The sequence below is a fragment of the Zeugodacus cucurbitae genome, chromosome 3, assembly GCF_028554725.1.
Source record: "Zeugodacus cucurbitae isolate PBARC_wt_2022May chromosome 3, idZeuCucr1.2, whole genome shotgun sequence".
NCBI lineage: Eukaryota > Metazoa > Arthropoda > Insecta > Diptera > Tephritidae > Zeugodacus > Zeugodacus cucurbitae.
In genome coordinates, this window is record NC_071668.1 from 54,907,350 (window position 1) to 54,927,289 (window position 19,940).

General features: G+C 35.4%; 1 protein-coding gene across 1 annotated transcript; it reads left to right on the plus strand.

Moving 5' to 3' along the window:
* Positions 1 to 11,402: 11,402 nt before the first annotated feature.
* On the plus strand, positions 11,403 to 19,094 carry LOC105212537 (ras suppressor protein 1). Its single transcript, XM_011184555.3, has 4 exons — positions 11,403 to 11,570; positions 14,480 to 14,756; positions 18,094 to 18,715; positions 18,780 to 19,094. Exons 2-4 carry the CDS (start codon positions 14,618 to 14,620, stop codon positions 18,865 to 18,867), a joined length of 849 nt encoding a protein of 282 aa, XP_011182857.1. The 5' UTR covers positions 11,403 to 11,570; positions 14,480 to 14,617; the 3' UTR covers positions 18,868 to 19,094.
* Positions 19,095 to 19,940: the final 846 nt, after the last annotated feature.

Genomic DNA, 19,940 nt, shown 5'->3' on the forward strand with positions numbered 1-19,940 from the left:
GTGGATATGTCAAGTCAATGGTCTCGCTGACTAACCAATAGAAAATCAACAAACGTCATCTACTGGGGCTACGAACTAAAAAATATTTGCCAATTCAAACATTTATCAAATTAAAATTAGTACACATCTAAAACACCCTTTATATCCATACCTTTAAGGAAATATAGACGTTATAAACTAGCCCATAAGTACGTACTTAAAAGGTGTGTTCAAAATACGTGGTGAGTTTTAAATAAAAAAAAGATATTTGTTTATAAGATATTTAAATATTGCTGTTCTTTATATTATTTTTACCAGTTTGCTGTACTATGGCATTCAGAAAAAAGTTCGTTGTCGGCTTTCTGGCCTTCTCGGCAAAATTGTTACTATTCATAAACATTTTATTTTCTTAAATAACTTTCCGCATACCACTGTTCATATTTTGAAACGGCATTTGCATACACATAGCCTGTGTAATATGAAATTTTTCTTTCCTACAACCCAAAATTAGGTTAATATTCAAAGAGAATGAATTTCACTAAGCTTTAGAGCACCTAAAAAGCCTAAAAGGCAATGTAGTATTTTCTGTGTAAAATATAATCGCTACGAAGCTACGCAATTAGGATCTTTTTCAGATTCCTTATGTGTTATTTTATTTTATTCCACTTAATTTTAGTAGAATGTTACAAATGTTTTGTCTAATTCTTCCTGTTATGAGATGTATATGTATTGTTCAACAAATTTAAGGGTTCTACAAATAACAATGATGATATAGCATAGAAATCAAATGCATGTTTCTTAAAAATATGTATTAAAAGTACTATGGAAAGATCCAAGAAATTTATGATCTGGAGTCAATGAAATCTTCAATAAAATGCTATTGTTGTAAGAAAATATATCAAGATAAATACAAATATCAATTCATTGGCCGTTAAAACCTTTCGAATATCTGCACTCTGAGTGCTGATTTATTAAACCATCTCTTAAGCAACGTAAACATCTAAAGTCCTAAATACATATATATAAAAGATAACGACGGAAATGATAAATGGCCGGATCAGCACTACCCAACCTTATGCAAAATTTTATATCCCATGAATTTTGGAACAAAATCTTCCATTATGAATTATAGACCCCACGACAGTCGGGTCTACGTAAATAAAGAGGAACCATCTCAACCAGATTTTAACAGGGCAAGGACTGTCAACTCCTCAGTCTAAATGGTTTATGATTTATGGAATATTTCATGCTACTACGGCAACAAGAAGCAATAATCAATTCATTACCCTGGACAATAATTACATAATTTACTAATTAAGATATGCTAATTAAACTCACCATGTATAATCGGCCATACATTGCCCTAACCTTAATATGTCAAATATAAACACCTCTGTCTTTCTATGAATATCCATTAATATGGCAGAAATCATTTCATGACATAAAAGGGAATAAGAACTAATGCAAGCAGTGTCATAAATACTGCATAAACTGATAAAACTGCAAGAAATCTTACTTAAAATAAATAGATTCCTTGTTGGATAATAGGTATTCATAAAGATAAAAATAAATACTTTCGGATCGGTCCCTAGTTCTCATATACCTTTTACATAATAATAATTTAATCTGATCTGTATGTCGATACATGGATTGGTTTGTATAAGCCCGACTTTTCATACTATTATTATGTTGATACTCGGGCCTACATACATAAATTTAAAACGATACAAAATTTGGGTAGAGCGACAATACCATTTGTGAATCGCAATCAAATTTTAGCTTCAATAAATTGCATATGTAAAAAAAATACTATGTAAACTGTTAGCTTACAACTCTCTGTTTGTTTTATTTGTTGCACTTTAATTGTATTATAATCGCCCTCTCAATTTAGCACTCCCTAATTTTGCATACCCCCACACTTTGACCTTTTTGTAACACTCATTGCACTAAATTGCAAAGTTTTGCTAACACGAAATGAGAGCACGAACTGTAATATTTAGAAATAATTGACAAAAATAAAGTTTTAATAGTGACGCTCCCCTGTCGTCCCCGCTACCGCTCTCCAACCTTGCAACATTTGACAGATCTGCGGGGGAAACCGCAACTGCGGCAACTTGCAGCGGTTTGCCTTGCAACTCGGTTGGTTAAGTTGCCGGTTTGTTTGGTTGTTTAGTTGGCTGGCTGTTGAATGGTTTGTTGCCTGCCAGGTTGTTAGCGATTTAATGGTTTGTCAATAAATTCTAGAGCAGAGCGAAACTCCGATGAAAAATCACGTCACACCGCGCAACTTTACCATTGTTTCTGTTATTTATATTTTGCATTGTGAATTTAGTTGGCGGTTTTTCACCGTAGGCGCAACTTGTTGGCCTCCAACATATTTTATGCTGTTTTTAAATGTCGCTGGCGGTGTTGGTGGCACCGAATTTCCGAACAGCAACAAATCTGTGATTAATTGGTTGTAATAAATTCCAATTGCACGCAATGAATTGTTGGAAAGTTTGTTTTTGAAGCGTTCGCGGTCAACAAAGGCGTAGAGCAAATGAGGTTCAATAAAGGTTAGAGTATTTTTAGTTGAAATTTATAGGTTGTTGTGTGTGTTGTTGTTGTGTGTAGAGTGCATGGCAACTACTCGGTGGTAGTGAGTTCAAATATCGGCCAAACAAAAAAGCTATAACTAAACTTGGGTGCTGATTATTACTACAGTTCATTTTTTTGCTTACAAACCATGGCCAAAACTTCATTCACGGACATCTCACCATTTACAATCCTAAATGTAAAATCTTCATAAATTAAAACAACTTTTAGCCACGCCACTGTCCCCGCCTAATTTGACCATAAATACAAACAATTAATTCTTTGCTCTCTGATTTTCGTACATTTAGCTGTAAATTTGTTGTTGACTTTTCTCTCGTATTGCGTATAAATCAGTTTGACACCAATTCCTGCGCTTTGAGAGCTGATTAATTGCGAATAATTTTATTTGTCAGATTTACGGCGCTTTTTGGTCGAGTTGCTGTGCCTATAAGTGACAGGGAGTAATAAAATTAAATCCTTAATTATATTTAAAAGCCTAGGAATCGAATGTATTAATATCAGGTTGGCAAATATCTTTCCGCTTTTTTGCTCTTTATTCAACGCTTTATAAAAAGTGTTACAGTGATTGGATTTAGTTCAAATATGCGCCGTTTCGTTTGATAATATGTTCCCATCTAGACCACAACTTCATAATACCCCCTCCTTATTTGCGAAGAACTCGGACAGCTACTTTTCACAAGCCTCTTTTGAGTTTAACTTTACACCACCAAGGGCGTTCGCCATTGACAATAACAGCTAGTAATCACTTGGCACTATGTCCGGGCTATATGGTGGATGAGATAAAACCTCCCATCTGAGCTTCCGTAGCTTCTGACGAGTCATCAACGAAGTGTGTGGTCTGACGTTGTCCTTGTGAAACACTACATCTTTCCTGTTGGCCAATTCTGGACGCTTCTTGTCGATCGCCTGCTTCAAGCGGTCCAGTTGTTCGCAGTAGATGATAGAATTAAGCGTCTAGCGTCATATGGTTTAAAATGGTTTGGTGACTAACTTCCATCTCCTGGGCGATGTCACGAGATGCTACATACCGGTCTAACTCGATGTTTTCCATGATTTGATCGGTATTCGTCGTCACAGGTCTTCCGCCGGATGGCTTATCCATGTTTTCGTTTTCACCGGCTCTGAATCGTCGAAACCATTCCTCCGCAGTTCGAAGTGATAGAGTACCATCCCGCCAAACACCATTAATCTCACAGAACGTTTCTCTAGCGGATTTGCCTTTAACGAAGAAAACTTTAAAATAACTGTTGAACGCAATATCCAAACTAATCTTGCATTAGTTGTAGGTTATGTCAAGACCTTTCAAAGATCTATAGTATTGCCAGATACGAGCTCTGTAGCGCTTTATACATAGCCGCGAAATTCAAAAGACAAAACATTAAAATATAATAATATTAGGGTGGCAAATATCTCCCTTCCGCCGTCTATAATAATAATTTGTTTATCAAATAATCATTGTATATAAGAAGCTTTTCTAGTCGTGTAAGCCGAGTAAACTAATATCCCAATCAATTATACAGGTCTTCGTGTGGTATCCAATGTCGTCGGAATATTTCATTTTATTTTGTTTTTTGATTTGCAAAGCGTTGGAGATTTGCGAATAGAACAGACTATGCCAGTTATTAAAACAAACAGTATCTGACTCATCGGCCACAGATTCTTTGTAAAAAATTGGAAAAGCCGGTTTTTAAAGATTTTTCTGGAGGCGTATTTTTCACCAGTAAATTCATTTGCCATAGACTGGAACAAGTAGAAATCACGTGGGGGCCATCTCCGGACTAAAAGGTGGTTGTAAAATAATCTTCAAACTACGCTCCCGTGGCTTCTATCACATCAGTATTGATATGTGTGGTCTAACGTTGTCCTCATGAAACACAATTAATCTCCTATTGGCCAATTGCTTCCCTTAGGTGGTCCCATTGTTGACAGTACACGGCTGGTTCGAATTAAGTTTGGTCATAGGGTGGTAGCTCAAAGTAAATTTTGCTCTGCCAAACTCACCAAACACATAGCAAAACCTTTCTGACCGCCAATATTTGCTGACCACCGTTTGTGCCATCTCATCGCAATTGGATATAGATATCGTATTAGTTGCGAACAGGATGACGAGACATGTTGAAATCCGGATGTCACGTATTCCTTGGCACCATAAGAATGTTGATATTGTTTATAGTTTGGACAACTTCAACGCCTAGAAAATGGCGTTAACTGAAATGCTAAAAAGTGCTATAACTAAGCAAAAAATAAAGCTATGGAATTTTGGCACCGAGGATTGCACTAAGCATTTCATTCGTAACAATTTATTGACAATCCAATTATACGTTGTGGGAATGGCTGAAATTCGTTCACAACCACGTCTACTTCCCATATACCACAAATTTAAATTCCATCTGATACGCCCACTTTATAATATATAAATTTACCACCAGTGAATATAATGGAACAAAACATTGCACTTTTACTGTATTTATAACATGAACACAGATACCGGACATGAGGACCTGACCCCGAAGGTTAAATCTCTCAGTTATTCCAGTGATGATTTTTTTCTTACAATAGTGTGTATAATAAAAATGATCAAAACATATTTCCTCTAGCCTCTATATACCTGACATACGGACTTTATACTAATATCTAGGATATAATGCAGCTATATATATCTTAATAAAATTAAATAAATTAATAGCGGGATATAAAATGCTCGGTGACACCCGAACTTAGCCCTTCCTTACTTTCTTTTGTTATTATATTAGTTTAGTTAATAAATTGATATATGAATGAATTATAGAGTCGGCCGATTCTTTGCCAATTGGCCGATTAATCGGCATCGGCGTAGCCCAAAATTGGAAATCTTTCGAACACAAGCTATCAAAAATTCCCTCATAATACAGATACTCAAAGTACAACGTGGATCCCTGAGATCAATGGAATGAAGATAATATCGATAATAGCAAATTATCTAAAATGGTGTGGGTTTAGTGAAAGGACGTAAAAGTTTCCAAGAGCAATTTTGCGTAGTTAAGGCAGTAGTCTGCTTTAGAAGCCGAAAAAAAAAGTTTTTTAACAATTTTTTTTGAAAGGGAAGAAAATGATTGCGGTAAACGGAATTTTAAGACGATAGTGTACTATATTTAAAGCTTAAAAAACAATATTTATTATTAAAAAATATTGAAATTTGGAAGTTGTAAGTATATTTCTGTAGAGCCTGGAGTCTGCACTTGTAAATCGGTGGAGGTCGTGCGATGCATCTGAAACAGTCGAACCAAATTTTTTTTACTTTTTATAAGTTTCTTTTCTTTATGAACTAAAAAAATATCGAAAAAGTTATAAAATTCCAACTTTTTTCGAAGTTTGAAAAAAGTCACTTTGAAATACTGAAGCTAGATCACTTTGGTTTTTTGCGATCGGACATATATTATTTTGCTATCGCCGGCACCGTTTTCTAATACTTGTGAAAATGAAAACTCGAGAAAACGCGCTTTAAAGTCTGCCTAACCATCCTAAGCACTCGCACCTGCTCGACGCTCGGTCACTAAAACTGCTCTATCTTCGAAAAAATGTCGAATTGGCCTCTGGAATTTTAAAGGCATATTCTTGGATAGTTTTGGAAGAGATTTAAAACAAAACAAAATAATTGATTTTTTGAAGGCTGTAAAGCAGTCTTACTGCCTTAAATAGTTAAACGTCTTGCGTGACATGGAGCGTCATTTTCTTTCAGATATCAAGATTGATTCTTCAGCGACTGTTTGATCGAATTTGAAGCGACGTGGATGATCATTCGCAATTCTGGTCGAGAGCTCAACAAAAGCCTACTAGCATCCTCTGATAGATTTAATATATTCCTTCGAATGGCTGATTATTTTATTGTTGTGCCACTGTGTTCAGCAAAATGGACAGCAAATTGCCTTAATAATTCTCCATATTTCCCTAAAGGGATCGTATGTAAATACATTTATTTCAAATAGAAGGTGCAACTTAATAAGAGCACATATTTGTTAGTATTTAGTTTTGGAAATATACATAACTAGAGATACATACACTTGACTACATATAACTAAATACTTGTCTTCTCGGCATCAAAACTACATCGCACCCCTTCGAACATTAAATAATTTTCAATTTCCCATAAATCTCCAATAAATAAACGTTGTCACTTATTGCTTTGCAAACTAACTCGAACGAAAATAATTTCCGTAACAATTTGTGAATTTGCTGAATTATGTGCACAACTTAGCACATACTTGGATATACTCGTACCTTTGTGAATATGAAACCAGCTCTTCGCCAAAGTAATGTGTCTAAATACAAGCTGTGGTTGTCTAAGCAGTTGTCAGTTGATTTTCATACGCAGCAATCGGCCACTTGACAAATGAAGCGCATAAATTCGCATAAACACGAACAACAACGCCACAAACAAAGCGCTAGAAGGAGAATACAAAAAAATGAGATAGAAAATCAAAAGCCCTGTGTAACACTTAAACCAAAGCCAAATTGAGTCGGACCAAAAAGCGTAACCGAGCCAAATGCTGTCGCCGCTCGCCGTTGCAGCGCGTTCCTGTTTGGCATTTTTGTTGAAAGTGCTGGTTGATGGCGCTGGTAGCACCACAATCACCGCAACAAAGTCACAACGAAACCGCAACACCTCACCGCCACTTGTCCGGCGCTTGTCCATAATCCTTGCGCTCCATCCTGTCATCCATTGCCACCCAACCACTTTCCGCACTTCGTAGCGCCTTTGTTGGATTTGTTGTTGCAGCATTGTGCTGCTGCGGTGTCACAGGTGGCAAAGTTTTGTCAACTATTCCCTGCCCCGCACACACTGCACCCTCCACCGCCATCGCCATCGCCGCATATTCTTTTCGTCGTGGTTGCGCTTCCATTTTACATCCTTTTGCATGACACGCGCGCAACATCTGCTTTGTAGCATGTAACTACGAGCAGTCGCAGTCGAAAGTGGAGCGGTGAATGCGTTGCCATCGATTCGTTGTTGGTTGGTGTAATTTTCAATCGTCTATCAAAACGTTTTCGGGCGAGCATTATTGTGCTGCGGTCGCATGTCCGCATGTTTTACAGTCTAACAGCGCCACCAACGCTAAAACACACACACAGACCGCGCTTACTTACCGTTATCCTTGTGCACGCGTCCTCCTACACATTCATAGAAAGGATAATAGTTTTTGGTTTTGAATTTTATGGATTTCGATTCGAAAGTTGATTGTTACAAGGCAAGTTGGTTTTGTTGTGTCTTTACATGCATTGCTGCAGCGTTTAGCAGAGCTTTTTTGGTAGCTTTTTCACTTTTCTAACGAAAATATTTTCATTCCACATTCCTGTGCGGTTAGCTAGAGTAAAAGTGTTGTCATACATTTCAGAATTTGAGTTTGAAGGTTTTTGTTAACCAGTGTACATCTGGTTTCGTTTGAATCGTTTAAGCTCTTGTTTTGAATATCGCATAACCACACTTTTGAGGAAAGCTAGTTTAGTTTTCACTGATAAATTTAGGCTTGATAATTTAAACTTGATAAAAAATTGAATGGTAATAGATCGAATGCTTTAGCTTTAATGATAGAAGAATGAGACTCGATACTGGTTTATTAACTGGAGGTCTGCAGAGTGAGCTTTTTCTTCACTTTTGGACAACTATAACTAATATTAAGACTCAAATTCAGAGTTCAATAGCCTTGAGTTTGGGATACAGCCATTAATCATTGACTCATTATCATGATCTTTCTTTCAAACTCGATGGTACTGATCGTTTAAAATAAAAACTTTCACATACATATTCGAAAATTTCTTTAATCGTAAATTTAATTTTGTTCATAGAAGGCACAAAATTTTATAACAATAATAACTTTTTTAGTGTGAACTAAGGTCTTTTAAGTAGTCCTTTGGTTATATGAAACGACAGTTAAGTGAATAACATTCTTTTGGATTCTTGTGTGATCGAATATTGTCTCGTTTTTAAAGCTCAAGTGGCGACCATAAAATTAGCATTGGATATGTTGCTCCGGAAAGCAACATCTTTCAGACAAGTGACGATTCACTTTGATGGAATAATAGCTAATAGATAAAGGAATGCCTATCATCACTATCAGTGGCAGCGAGTACTTGACAATGAGACTAGTTAGAGTGTCTGACCGCAGCAGAATCTTAGAAAATTGTAATGCTGATGAGTTTGCAAGTTACTGTACAATGGGAACAAGTAGTAGCACCGCTATCCTTTTGTGGTTTATTAGTGGACGGTTGGGCGCACCTGATCTGGTCAGTTATTCCGTAGTCGCATAATCCTTGTGGTTCAAGATAAATCCGAAAAAGTCTAGAGAGATCTTCGCCCTCAGTAAAGGTCAGGTTTTCTTAGTTTTAAGGGTTTTAGATTAAAAATCTTAGCGGAAGATTGTGTAGAACTTGCCTTGAAGAAAACGAGGTGAAATCAACTCAACACTTCCATATGAAGTGCCCCGCCTATGTGCGAACGCGACAAAAATTTCATGGATTTTATTTTTTTTTAATCCTTGCGAATTAATGGATTAAGAAGTAGTATTACGAGGTCTAATTATGCTTCTCCTCTTGTGGGGAACAGCTTTAAACCCTAACCTAAGGTTTATACACTGTGGTGAACATGTAAGAAATGCTAAGTCCGGGTAACCGAACATTATATACTCCTCAAGTTATGTATGTATATTTAATCAAGATAACACGCAAGTTGACCCACAAAATCCACTAGAATAACAAAAAATCACTATATATAGTGTATTAGTACTGAGGTAGCCGAATCGATGATAGCGCGCCACTCCTCTCTTTACTTCGCAGTTCGGCGCCAGTTGGAGATTCCAAGTGTAACCAGGTCGCTCTCCACCTGGTCCCTCCAACGGAGTGGAGGCCTTCCTCTTCCTCGGCTTCCTCCGGAGGATCCTGTATAGCGCACTTTCAAAGCTTGAGTGTTTTTGTCCATTCGGACAACATGACCTAGCCAGCGTAACCTTTTTATTCGCTAAACTACGTCAATGTCATCGTATAACTCGTACAGCTCATCGTTCCATCGTCTGCAGTATTCGCCGATGCCAATGTTCTGAGGACCATAAATCTTGTGCAAAATTTTCCTCTCGAAAACTCCTAGTATCGTCTCATCTGATGTTGACATCGCCAAAGCTTCTGCACCATAAAGTAGGACGGAAATGTTGAGGGACTTGTAGAGTTTGATTTTTGTTCGTCGAGAGAGGAATTTACTTTTCAATTGCCTACTCAGTCCAAAGTAGCACCTGTTGGCAAAAGTGATTCTGCACTGGATTTCGAGGCTCACATTGTTGTTGTTGTCGATGCTGGTTCCCAGGTATACGAAAGTATATATGACTTCGAAGTTATGACTGTCAACAGTGACGTGGGAGCCAAGGTTTAACGTTCACTTAATTTTGCTAAGGTATCTCACATACTAACCGGTTTAAAGTCCACCGTATTGGCATATGTTTTAAACTACTAAAAAGACTTTAACGAAAAACGACAGACGCTCTAAGTTTTACAGTTAATAGGTGCAGATGAGTTACACCCAGCTTGTTATAAGAAATGGACAATGGACGTGGCTCTACCCACCCTAAAAACAAAACATGTTGCGTGTCATTTTTCTTGTATCCCGATATTATAGTTTTAAAATAGCAATCGTTTCACAACCGGGCATACTTCCCACATAACAGAATATTATGATACAGCGAATAAAAAATCTAAATTGAAAAAATATCGGAACACAAATACAACATTAGTAGTCCATGTAACCACCCGCCTATAAATCGGCCGAACTTTTTACCGAAAGTATAAGAAAATAACCAAAATCTCTTAATGAAATTCAGAGCACGTATTTTGCTGATAGCTCTGTTCTTCTGGGTAAAATCGAGTCAAGACTTTCTTTAGCCCCATATACCTAATATAAAGATTTTCTTATTTCCGTTGAGCTTTATACAGTATACCCGTCAATATACAAGATATTTTAGCAAAATTAATCGGTAGCGAAAATTGGTGAAATCGGTCCATGAATTACAACAGCCCCTATAATGATGTTCGTTATTCTAGGGAACATTGTTCCAATTACATATGATAAATTGTTATCTTAATAAAATGAAATAAATAAAATGTGGAAATATAAAATGTTTGGTAACATCCGGACTTAGCCTTCCCTTTTCGTTAATATTTCAATTTTATTAGATTTGTATTTCACGGACCAACTTCATTGTTACTAGCGTTATAAATAAATTTTATATAAGTAAAAGTATTAAAAATTCAAACATTGAATTAGTTATTACTCTCTTTAATTAATTCAATGTCTACGATACATCCAGGGAAATTCCTCTTCCGCCACTATTAGCTTTGTGTTTTCATGCAATTTAATAGTTTCCAAGATCTATCCATACAAATGACCCATCTTAATGTAAATTTGTTAATACAATAGCTGCAAAACTATCACAAGGTGCATGCCTTAGCTATAATTTGGTGTCATCCATTAACACGGTGGCTTCACAACGTCACTTAGTATGAAGATTTAAACGAAAAATGTGGTCAAACAAGTTTTGTCAGTATTTTATGTAGATATCAAATGAAATCTATACACATATACTCGCACAATACAAACAGACATACAAATGTTCATCATCTGTCAATTAAATGGTGCGGCAACAACAACAAACAATCGAAGCAGAAGCAGCAACATTTAGTTGCTACTAACCAGTTTAGACAGCCGGGCAGCATTTGTTGTAAAGGTGTAGCGCTAATCCAATGTAGCCGCTAGCTGCCTCGTTGCTTTGGTGGTGGGTGTCGCTATGACACATTGTGCCACCGATCGCCCCGCTGTGAAGTGACTTGAGGCCTGTCGCAGCTATTTCTGTGATAAATTATACAAATTGTAAATTGTAAGACAACTGAAAAGTATAGTATGCGTTGATTTATCGAACGGATTGGACGACGGCTGGCGGAAAGGCAAAAGAAAATTCGCGGAAGTTGTTGTTGTAAATGTATGTGTGTGTGTGTATCAGACTTAAGTGAAGTGCATAAATGGGTGAAGTTCATATTGGACATTAGAAAAAACACACAGAATTGTATGAAAATGCTGTAAATAGTGTAACAACAGCAATAAGCTGTGAAAAGCATAGTCAAAATTAGTTCAAAGTCAATTTGTGGTTATTTTGTGTATATGTGTGTGTTGGTGCAACGGAAAATTTGTGCTTAGCGAAACCTGCTTGAAGAATTGCAAGTGAAAAGTGCTGGCTATGCATATATAATTTGTTATATACATATATGTATGTACATTTTTAGACATATATATGTGATTGGAAGACATTAATTAAAAAAATAAATCAAACTAAAAATGTTGTTGTGATGTATTTTCTTAGTGCACAGTAGCATATATTTATGACGAATTTTGTTTTTTGCTTTTATAACTTTAACTTTTATTGTATTCGTTGTAAACTAAAATTACAACAACCAGCTGGGAAATCAAATATGTATTTACGTTGCATCCATAATACAGAATAAAATGCAGCTTATAATTCGAAATTTCCATATTTGAATTAGTTGACTTGTCAGCGTTACCACCTGAAAAGTGTTCCAACCAATAAAACATTTTTTTTAATTGCAAAAAGTGGTTACAGATTAAACAAATAAAATTTTATGAAATTATATATTTAATTACATATCTGAGATTAAATTAAATAAAATTAAAAAAATAAATAAATTTTAATTTATTTTAATTTATTTTTTTTTTTTTGCTTTTTTTATTTTGGGAAAAAAGTGAATTTTGTGAAGACAGAGTATTAACTTTAGATATGTAAACCTATCATAATTAAAAAGAATCAAAGACTGACTGTGTTCAGAAATCAGAAATCACAGATTATTTAAAAAAAGTCCACCTTCGTCTTCTCAAAACAAGTGAAAAACATACATACAGCTGCGATCAAAATAATAGGAGTTTTATTGTCAAATATTGATTATTATTATATATATATCAAATACCTAAAAGGGATTAGGGATAATCAGGATTTTCAAAAAACTAATAGCAAAAAAGCGCTCGGGCACTCCGAAACGCTCGTGTGAATCTTTAAATACGTTTTTCTCAAAACTATGGTAACCGCTCAGGAGATTTTAATGAAATTTACACAGCATTTAGAATGCATAATAAACTCAGGACTGACGAAGGTTTTTTTTTGCAAAAATTTCTATTTTTCCCCGAATATCTAGAAAAAAAATTTCCTGAGGACGCCATATTGTTAATTTTGAAAAAAAAGAACGAAAAAGTTTTTATGAGACCCATTATTATCTATTTAAAAAACTAATTTTTCCCTTCCGATCGATTTTGGATGAATTTCCAACGACCTATGATTGTCACCGCAAGGACCATTTTTTTCAAATTGGTCAACACAAACAGCTATAACTTTGGAAATTATATTTTTTTTCAAATTTTCGTGATTTCAAGTGAAAACATTGTGCAATAATGCCATATTATTACTTTTGTAAAATAACATGGTTTAATAGCAAAAAAAATACTGAAAATTCTAATTTTTTCATGTCTCTGACTAGCCCTAACCCCTTAAAAATAAAGGAAATCATAGATTATAAGAGTTTTTCAAGATATAGCAAAGCCGATTACCTAGCTAAAAGTGCAAAAATTATGAAAAAAACCGGGCTTTCATAAAATTTAAAATACTGATTGCGTGAGTAAACTTAGTAGACTAAAAATAAAAAAGTTCTCTCTTTTACTTTACTTTTATTTACCCAATAAGTTCGCTCACGAACAAAAAAAGCAATATAGTAGCTTTGAGATTGAAGAAAATCTTGTTGATGGTGGATAAAAAAAATAATAGTAGTTGTTGTTGTGATAGAAGGCATACCCTGTAAGGCTGCTGAAGATTGACGTCATGCTACAACAAAAAAAGCTGAAACAAAAGTAACTATATAATCAAAATTGTCAAAAGTGATAATGGATATCTCCTTTAATATAATCATTTAAATATATCTCAGTCACTACTTGTGGAATTATATATAAAATTTAGGGTAAATATAACTAAGGAAAGATAATACTATAAAGAACCTACGTAAAATCAAATATTATAACTATCACTATATTTAGTGTTTATAAGATCTTCCTTAGCCTTTTCATACTTTAAAATTTTGAAATTATATTTCAATGCTCCAAATTTCACTTGGGAGATCAGATTTATAGGGACAGTACTGCTGAGAAGCTGATCAATACATAAATATGCTGGAGTGGGAGTTAAAATCATTACATAAACAATGCCACTCTTATGTAATACCAAATCTGTTTTACAATATTCCAAGATAAAGACATCGTGCATCCACCGTAAAGTTAAAGTTTATGTACTTCTGAAAGGAGATATAATCGTGATATTGGTCCTATCAATAGTATGTATATTTATATCAATTATGGAATATATTGTTTTGCCTTTGACAAGAATAGGAAGATTAGAAGCTTCAGACGGCTAGTTTTAGAAAAAATGTTATAATGAGAATCTCAACGAAAATTCTAACTTAAAATAGGAGCAATTGCGTTTGAATGAATTCCGTGAGTTTTAAAGAAATTATAATTTTAGAATTATATAATTATAATGAATTTATATATAATTTTAGAGTTATAATTATAATTACTTTTCACAGTACCTAAGCGAAAATAATTACACATCTCTCTATATCTCATAACTCTGTAGAAGGAAATATGAGTGAAAATACATTTAAATTTTCAGCAAAAAAATATTATATTGGAAATATTTAGCTAACTGCTATTATTGCGAACGCCGCTGTATGTGATTATGTACTCAATTTGCAAATTGTTCTAAATTTTCATTCCCTACAAATACAAAAGCCAAATCAAATGTGAAAAAAAATATTTTTAATTACACTTTCGCTATAGAATTAAAAACCGATCGAAAAGAAAAAAAAATCACAATCAAAAACAAACACAGAAGACACTAGTGAAGAGAGAACAAAAATTCACTCAATTAGAAGAAGTGCTCAAACAGCAAATCGAAATACTACCAAACAACGAAAAATGAGCCAATCATGCCTACCAGTCAATGCCAAAATGTCGAAGGCGAAGAAAGTGTTGGATGAAGCGCGTGAAACGCAGAATCGTGAGCTCGATTTGGTCGACAAGGGCATTAGCTCCTTCGAGGAGCTGCCGGGATTGTGTAAGTGTAAACAAAAGAAGTGAATTCTGTAAAAGAAACTACTAATAACAAAACGAACGCAATGAATTAGTGAAGCATTAAGCAAATAGCACACAGTGGCGCTCAAAATGTGCTGCCCACACGAAATTGACTAAGCAGTCAATTTAATATTTAATATAATTGTGGAAATAGTGATTCTTTCTTATTTTGTGGTTAATTGCAATATTAATAATGCAACTTATGTGCCGTTAACTTACTGATTGAATATAAAAAATCATGTGAAATTGAATACCCTCATGCAATTCGTGATAACTTCGCTATGCTTATGAGATCATCACGGCAGCTGTGCGTTATGGTAGGCGTTTCCATTGCCCTCAAGCATAAATAATATGCAAAATCAAAGTTCTAGCGTTCAACTAATTGGAACTGGAGTGATATTTGGAAATATTAAGGTTCAAACGCCAGCTGAAATTGCACAATTCATCGGCATATATTGTGTCATAAAAATAAAATTGTTTGTTCAAGAGTATACATTAAACCAACATTAAGGGTTGTCACTTGTTGCTTTTATCATGGCACATCACGCAGGGTTGATATTTTTGAGTTGAAAAATTCGTAAGGAATATTGAGCAAAATTCTAAAATTATTTGGAAAATTGTAATAAAAATTAAATTAAATATTAATTTATGTAAATATTATTATTTCAAATTTGTTTTAACAAACTGTAATAATATCTAAGAAATAGAAAATTGGCTGCGTTCAATTTTAACATTTTAAAGGGTTACACCACTCTAAAGTGTCGAGAAATTACCTTAATTTAATGAATGATAATTCATAATTTTTTTCATTGATTGACCATTTGAATTTCGTTCCAAAATTTTGATTTAATTTTTTTCCCCGAAAATAAATCTAAAAAAATATCTATAAAACACTGGTTTTGGGCTGAATAATGTTGTATCTCTCTTCGAATCATGTTATAAGACTCTTATACCCCGACAGATGGCGGCGTTAATCCGGATTAACTGCTTTATTCGGGATTAATTTGAGAGTTAAGTCAGTTACCTCCGTTGCTAACTTCGATTTAGTCCTCAAAATTTTAAAGAGTTAATTATATATTTTTTTAAATAAATTTGTATATTTCTACTAATTGTGCGGCAAACAACCGAAATATTTGCCTTCTATCCAATTTTATTCTACCAAACTGAAAATGGCCAATTGCCAATCAGCTGTTTGATAGAGTTTGAAACTAATTTTGCTGCCCTCTGTCACCTACCTATTTGGATCTGATTAAGTGCGGAGTTAATCAGGATTAACTCTGCCGTCCGTCAAGGCTATTAGGTTCTCATTCTTACATATGAATATTTTGGCATAAGTGCATTGAATTACTAACGGGAATTTATAGTTTTTATACCAGACGGCATTGCTTCATGTAATTGAATAATGATTCTAATGTAATTAACGTGACTTCTTCTAAAGTACTTGTATTTATAATACGAAACATTTTTCAGTACTTTTTAGTATGACTACGCATCAAACGCTCCTCGACAACACTGGCTAGATTTAAAGAATGAAATAAGTAATTAACATACAGACATATGTTTACATTACTTATGCTACGTAATGAATGCTTGTATGTGTATTCTGGTAAATGACGATTTGAAGCGATCATTTAAATATATATATTTTATATACACATATATCTTGAGGCTATAAGCATTTTACACTCACATGTGTAATGTTTGAGTGTTATTGACGGAAGCAGTAGCTCTCTGTTGACATTCTCTAAGTAAATATTAGCTCTGAGCACTGATACAGTTTTAAATCCAGTGTGATTTTAAATTTTGTTTACCTTTTTAACCAGTGAGAGCGATTATACGGCGAAAGATTATTCAACTGATTAGATTTCTTGCATTTTCGGACATTACTAGATGAATAAAGAATGAGATCCTCTGTAATGAAAAAATTATCAGTTCGGCGTATTGCGCTATCAGCATGGTCTACGGATTGAACTCAATAAACATGAACCAACCCTACCTACGCAAACTTACTTCAAATCTCTGACCATATAGTAGCTGCATGATAAGTGGAAATTATTTTCTGAAAAATGAAACTGAAATTTGACAAATTTTTGTTAGTCGCTCCTAAAAGATCAGTTCATAGCATAATTTATGAATTAATATGGGAAATATCTTAATAAAATTTGGTGAGCATACTCCAAAGTGCTTGAAATCATATAACTGATGGAATTTTTGAGTGACTCTTTTAATGACAGAATGATTTGATCTACAGTGGAACTTTTCTAACTCGAATCACCATCATTCATAAAGAAAATTCGTGTTAGAGAGACTTCGAGTTATAGGATTTTCATTAAAACACAATTTTTCAAAAAGCCGTAAAATATAAATTTTTACACAATTTTATTGATTTACTTCGCATAAAGTTTTATGTACATTGGTTACAACATATAATCTGTAATTTTGTTTGATGAAGTTCGCTATTGTTTGGCTCTTGAAGTCTGTATCCCATGCCTTTGTTACATGATTTTTAGTTCAAACCCTGAACAAAGTAAACCCGTAGACGGAGAGAGCCGATGCGACCTATCTTATGAGATTTAAATGTAAGTGAACAGTCATCACCGCTTCTACAGCACGTTTCTACATACGCTACCGTAGATATCCATGCCATTTGGATTTTTCCCGTAGGGACGACTCGGCCGCTTCTCACTCTCGAGTCTCTCACAACGCAGAGTTCCCAGTACCGGGCGACAAGTACGGGCGGACGGAACTTTTTCACTTTTTGAACTATTATGCAATCCATAAGTGTAATATCATCATCATAACATATCTTTTAAAATTCTGCCTCAATAGTAACATTTTTTTTATTACATTTGTAAGAAATTTGACTTATATTACCAATTCAAAAGTTCGAGTTATGGAAGTTCCGCTGTATTAGTGACACTAACATCATATGAGAGTACATAATAATAGTGTGAGAGCATTCCAGTAGCGGTGGTCTCATAAAGGACCTTCCAAAAGCCTATGTGCGTCGACAGACAACCACCACACCAAACCAAACCTTTCATAACAGAAATATAATTGGATATCAGGCGTCGGCTATCGAGATCGCTAAGACCCAACTGTGATGTTAAGATTGCATATGGCATCAAGTAAAATTTCACATTGTTGCTTATAAGATAACTCTAATGAGCCTACCACATGGGTTGGTAGGATAAAAAATCAAAAACATTTAACTTGTAACACCCGAAAGCTCTAATTAACAAACTAACAACAAATATAAAATGTCTACAAAATAGTCTGCCAATTACATCCCAAATTACACAACTTTTCTCCAATTTCAGTCAACATGTCCAACATCACACGCCTCTCACTGAGCCACAACAAGATCACCATGATCAGCCCTGGCATTGCCAATCTGCTCAATTTGGAGATATTGAATTTATCCAATAACGGTTTACGTGAGTTACCCGTGTCGCTGTCGTCAATGCCTAAATTGCGCATACTAAATGTGTCGCTGAATCGTCTGGACAGTCTGCCACGCGGTTTCGGCGCATTCCCCGTACTCGAAGTGTTGGACCTCTCCTACAACAATCTCAACGAAAATGTGCTGCCGGGAAATTTCTTTATGATCGAAACACTGCGCGCACTCTACTTGGGCGACAACGACTTCGAGCATATACCCAAGGAGCTGGGCAATTTGAAGAATCTGCAAATACTCGGCTTGCGCGACAACGATCTGCTCGATTTGCCGCGTGAAATTGGCGAACTGACACGTCTGCGTGAATTGCATATACAAAATAATCGCCTGCAGGTGTTGCCACCCGAAGTGGGTAATCTCGATTTGTTGGGCAGCAAGTCGGTGATGAAGATGGAGGAGAATCCGTGGGTGGTGCCCATACAGGAGCAATATCTGCTGGGCATTAGTCACGTCATCGAATACATTAAAACGGAAACGTACAAAATGTGAGTTGCCTCGTATTATTGCGTTTAATATTTTCTAATGGATTTTATTATAATTCTTTTTCAGTCTCTACAATCGCCACATAAAGAGCGATCGTGGTCCGCCACCACCAAAGGCCGATAAGAGCAAGAAGGCGTCACGTACGCGCGCCTAAGCTGACTCAGCTCAGTTATCGCTGCATAAATTTCGAATTTGCCAGACCGTTGTGCCTTTATGTGGAACAGAAAATGTTTGAAACTAAAGTTTTTCGCGTGTATTAACCATAAATGTTTTGTATGTAACTGTATTTTCTGCCTGTATCAATGTGCATTCGCATACATACATCTATAATTTTGTACTAATAATATTAAGTAAATGTTAAATTATTTTGAAAACCATTAAGCATAGTCTTTCATTTAATAGTCATATAGTTTTTTAGCCTGGACACTTTAAATGGGGGACATTTTTGAATAATTGAAGACTTTTTTCGATTCTCTGATAATGGCAACGCAAGAGGTCTGGGATCTAATGCGAAGAAGACCGATCTGCTTCTCATTACAAGAAAATACAAAATCTCTCCATCCTTCGATAAATGGAACGGAACTCCCTCTGAAGGACCGCATCAAGTACCTAGGGGTAGTCTGGCAAACTGTTGTGGAAGCACAATGTGGAAGGAAGGGTAAGAAAAACCAACAAGCCTTATATGCATGTAGGCAGATGTACAGAACTACCTGGGGTTATCTCTATCTCCAATGTGCTGGTGCTACAAAACAATAATGAAACCAATTCCGATATATGGGGTTTTGGGGTGGTGGACAGGCATACGAAAATCAACTTATCGGAAGCCAAATGAATTGGTTCAGCTGCTGGCAGCGCTCTGTATAACAGGAGTTCTAAGAATCATCCGATTTGGGCATAGCTCGGTGTAAAAGTGTGGTCTTGCAGATCAACTGGGTAAGAAGGTTCCGTGTAAACAAAGAAGAAATGGCTGCTGTAAAGGTATAGCAACTACGAGTACACGCAACACATTAAATATCTATACAGATGGCTTGAAAACGGAGGACGGAGTAGGCGCCGGGATGTACTGTTCGGAGTTATGTGTTAGGCCTTTAAAACTACCGAATTAATGTGGAGATATTATTGAGAAAGTCGCAGAGCTAGCATTCCAATGCAACCGGAAGCAAAACCGCTTAAGCCTTATGTAAATCAGTAGACAGAAATACACAAAATCCCTACTGTCGCTAGATA

Coding starts and splice junctions, on each gene's coding strand:
- LOC105212537 (XM_011184555.3), top strand. CDS start 14,618: ATGAGCCAATCATGCCTACCAGTCAATGCCAAAATGTCGAAGGCGAAG. Junction 14,757..18,093: donor CGAGGAGCTGCCGGGATTGT/GTAAGTGTAAAC, acceptor CTCCAATTTCAG/TCAACATGTCCAACATCACA. Junction 18,716..18,779: donor AAAACGGAAACGTACAAAAT/GTGAGTTGCCTC, acceptor ATTCTTTTTCAG/TCTCTACAATCGCCACATAA.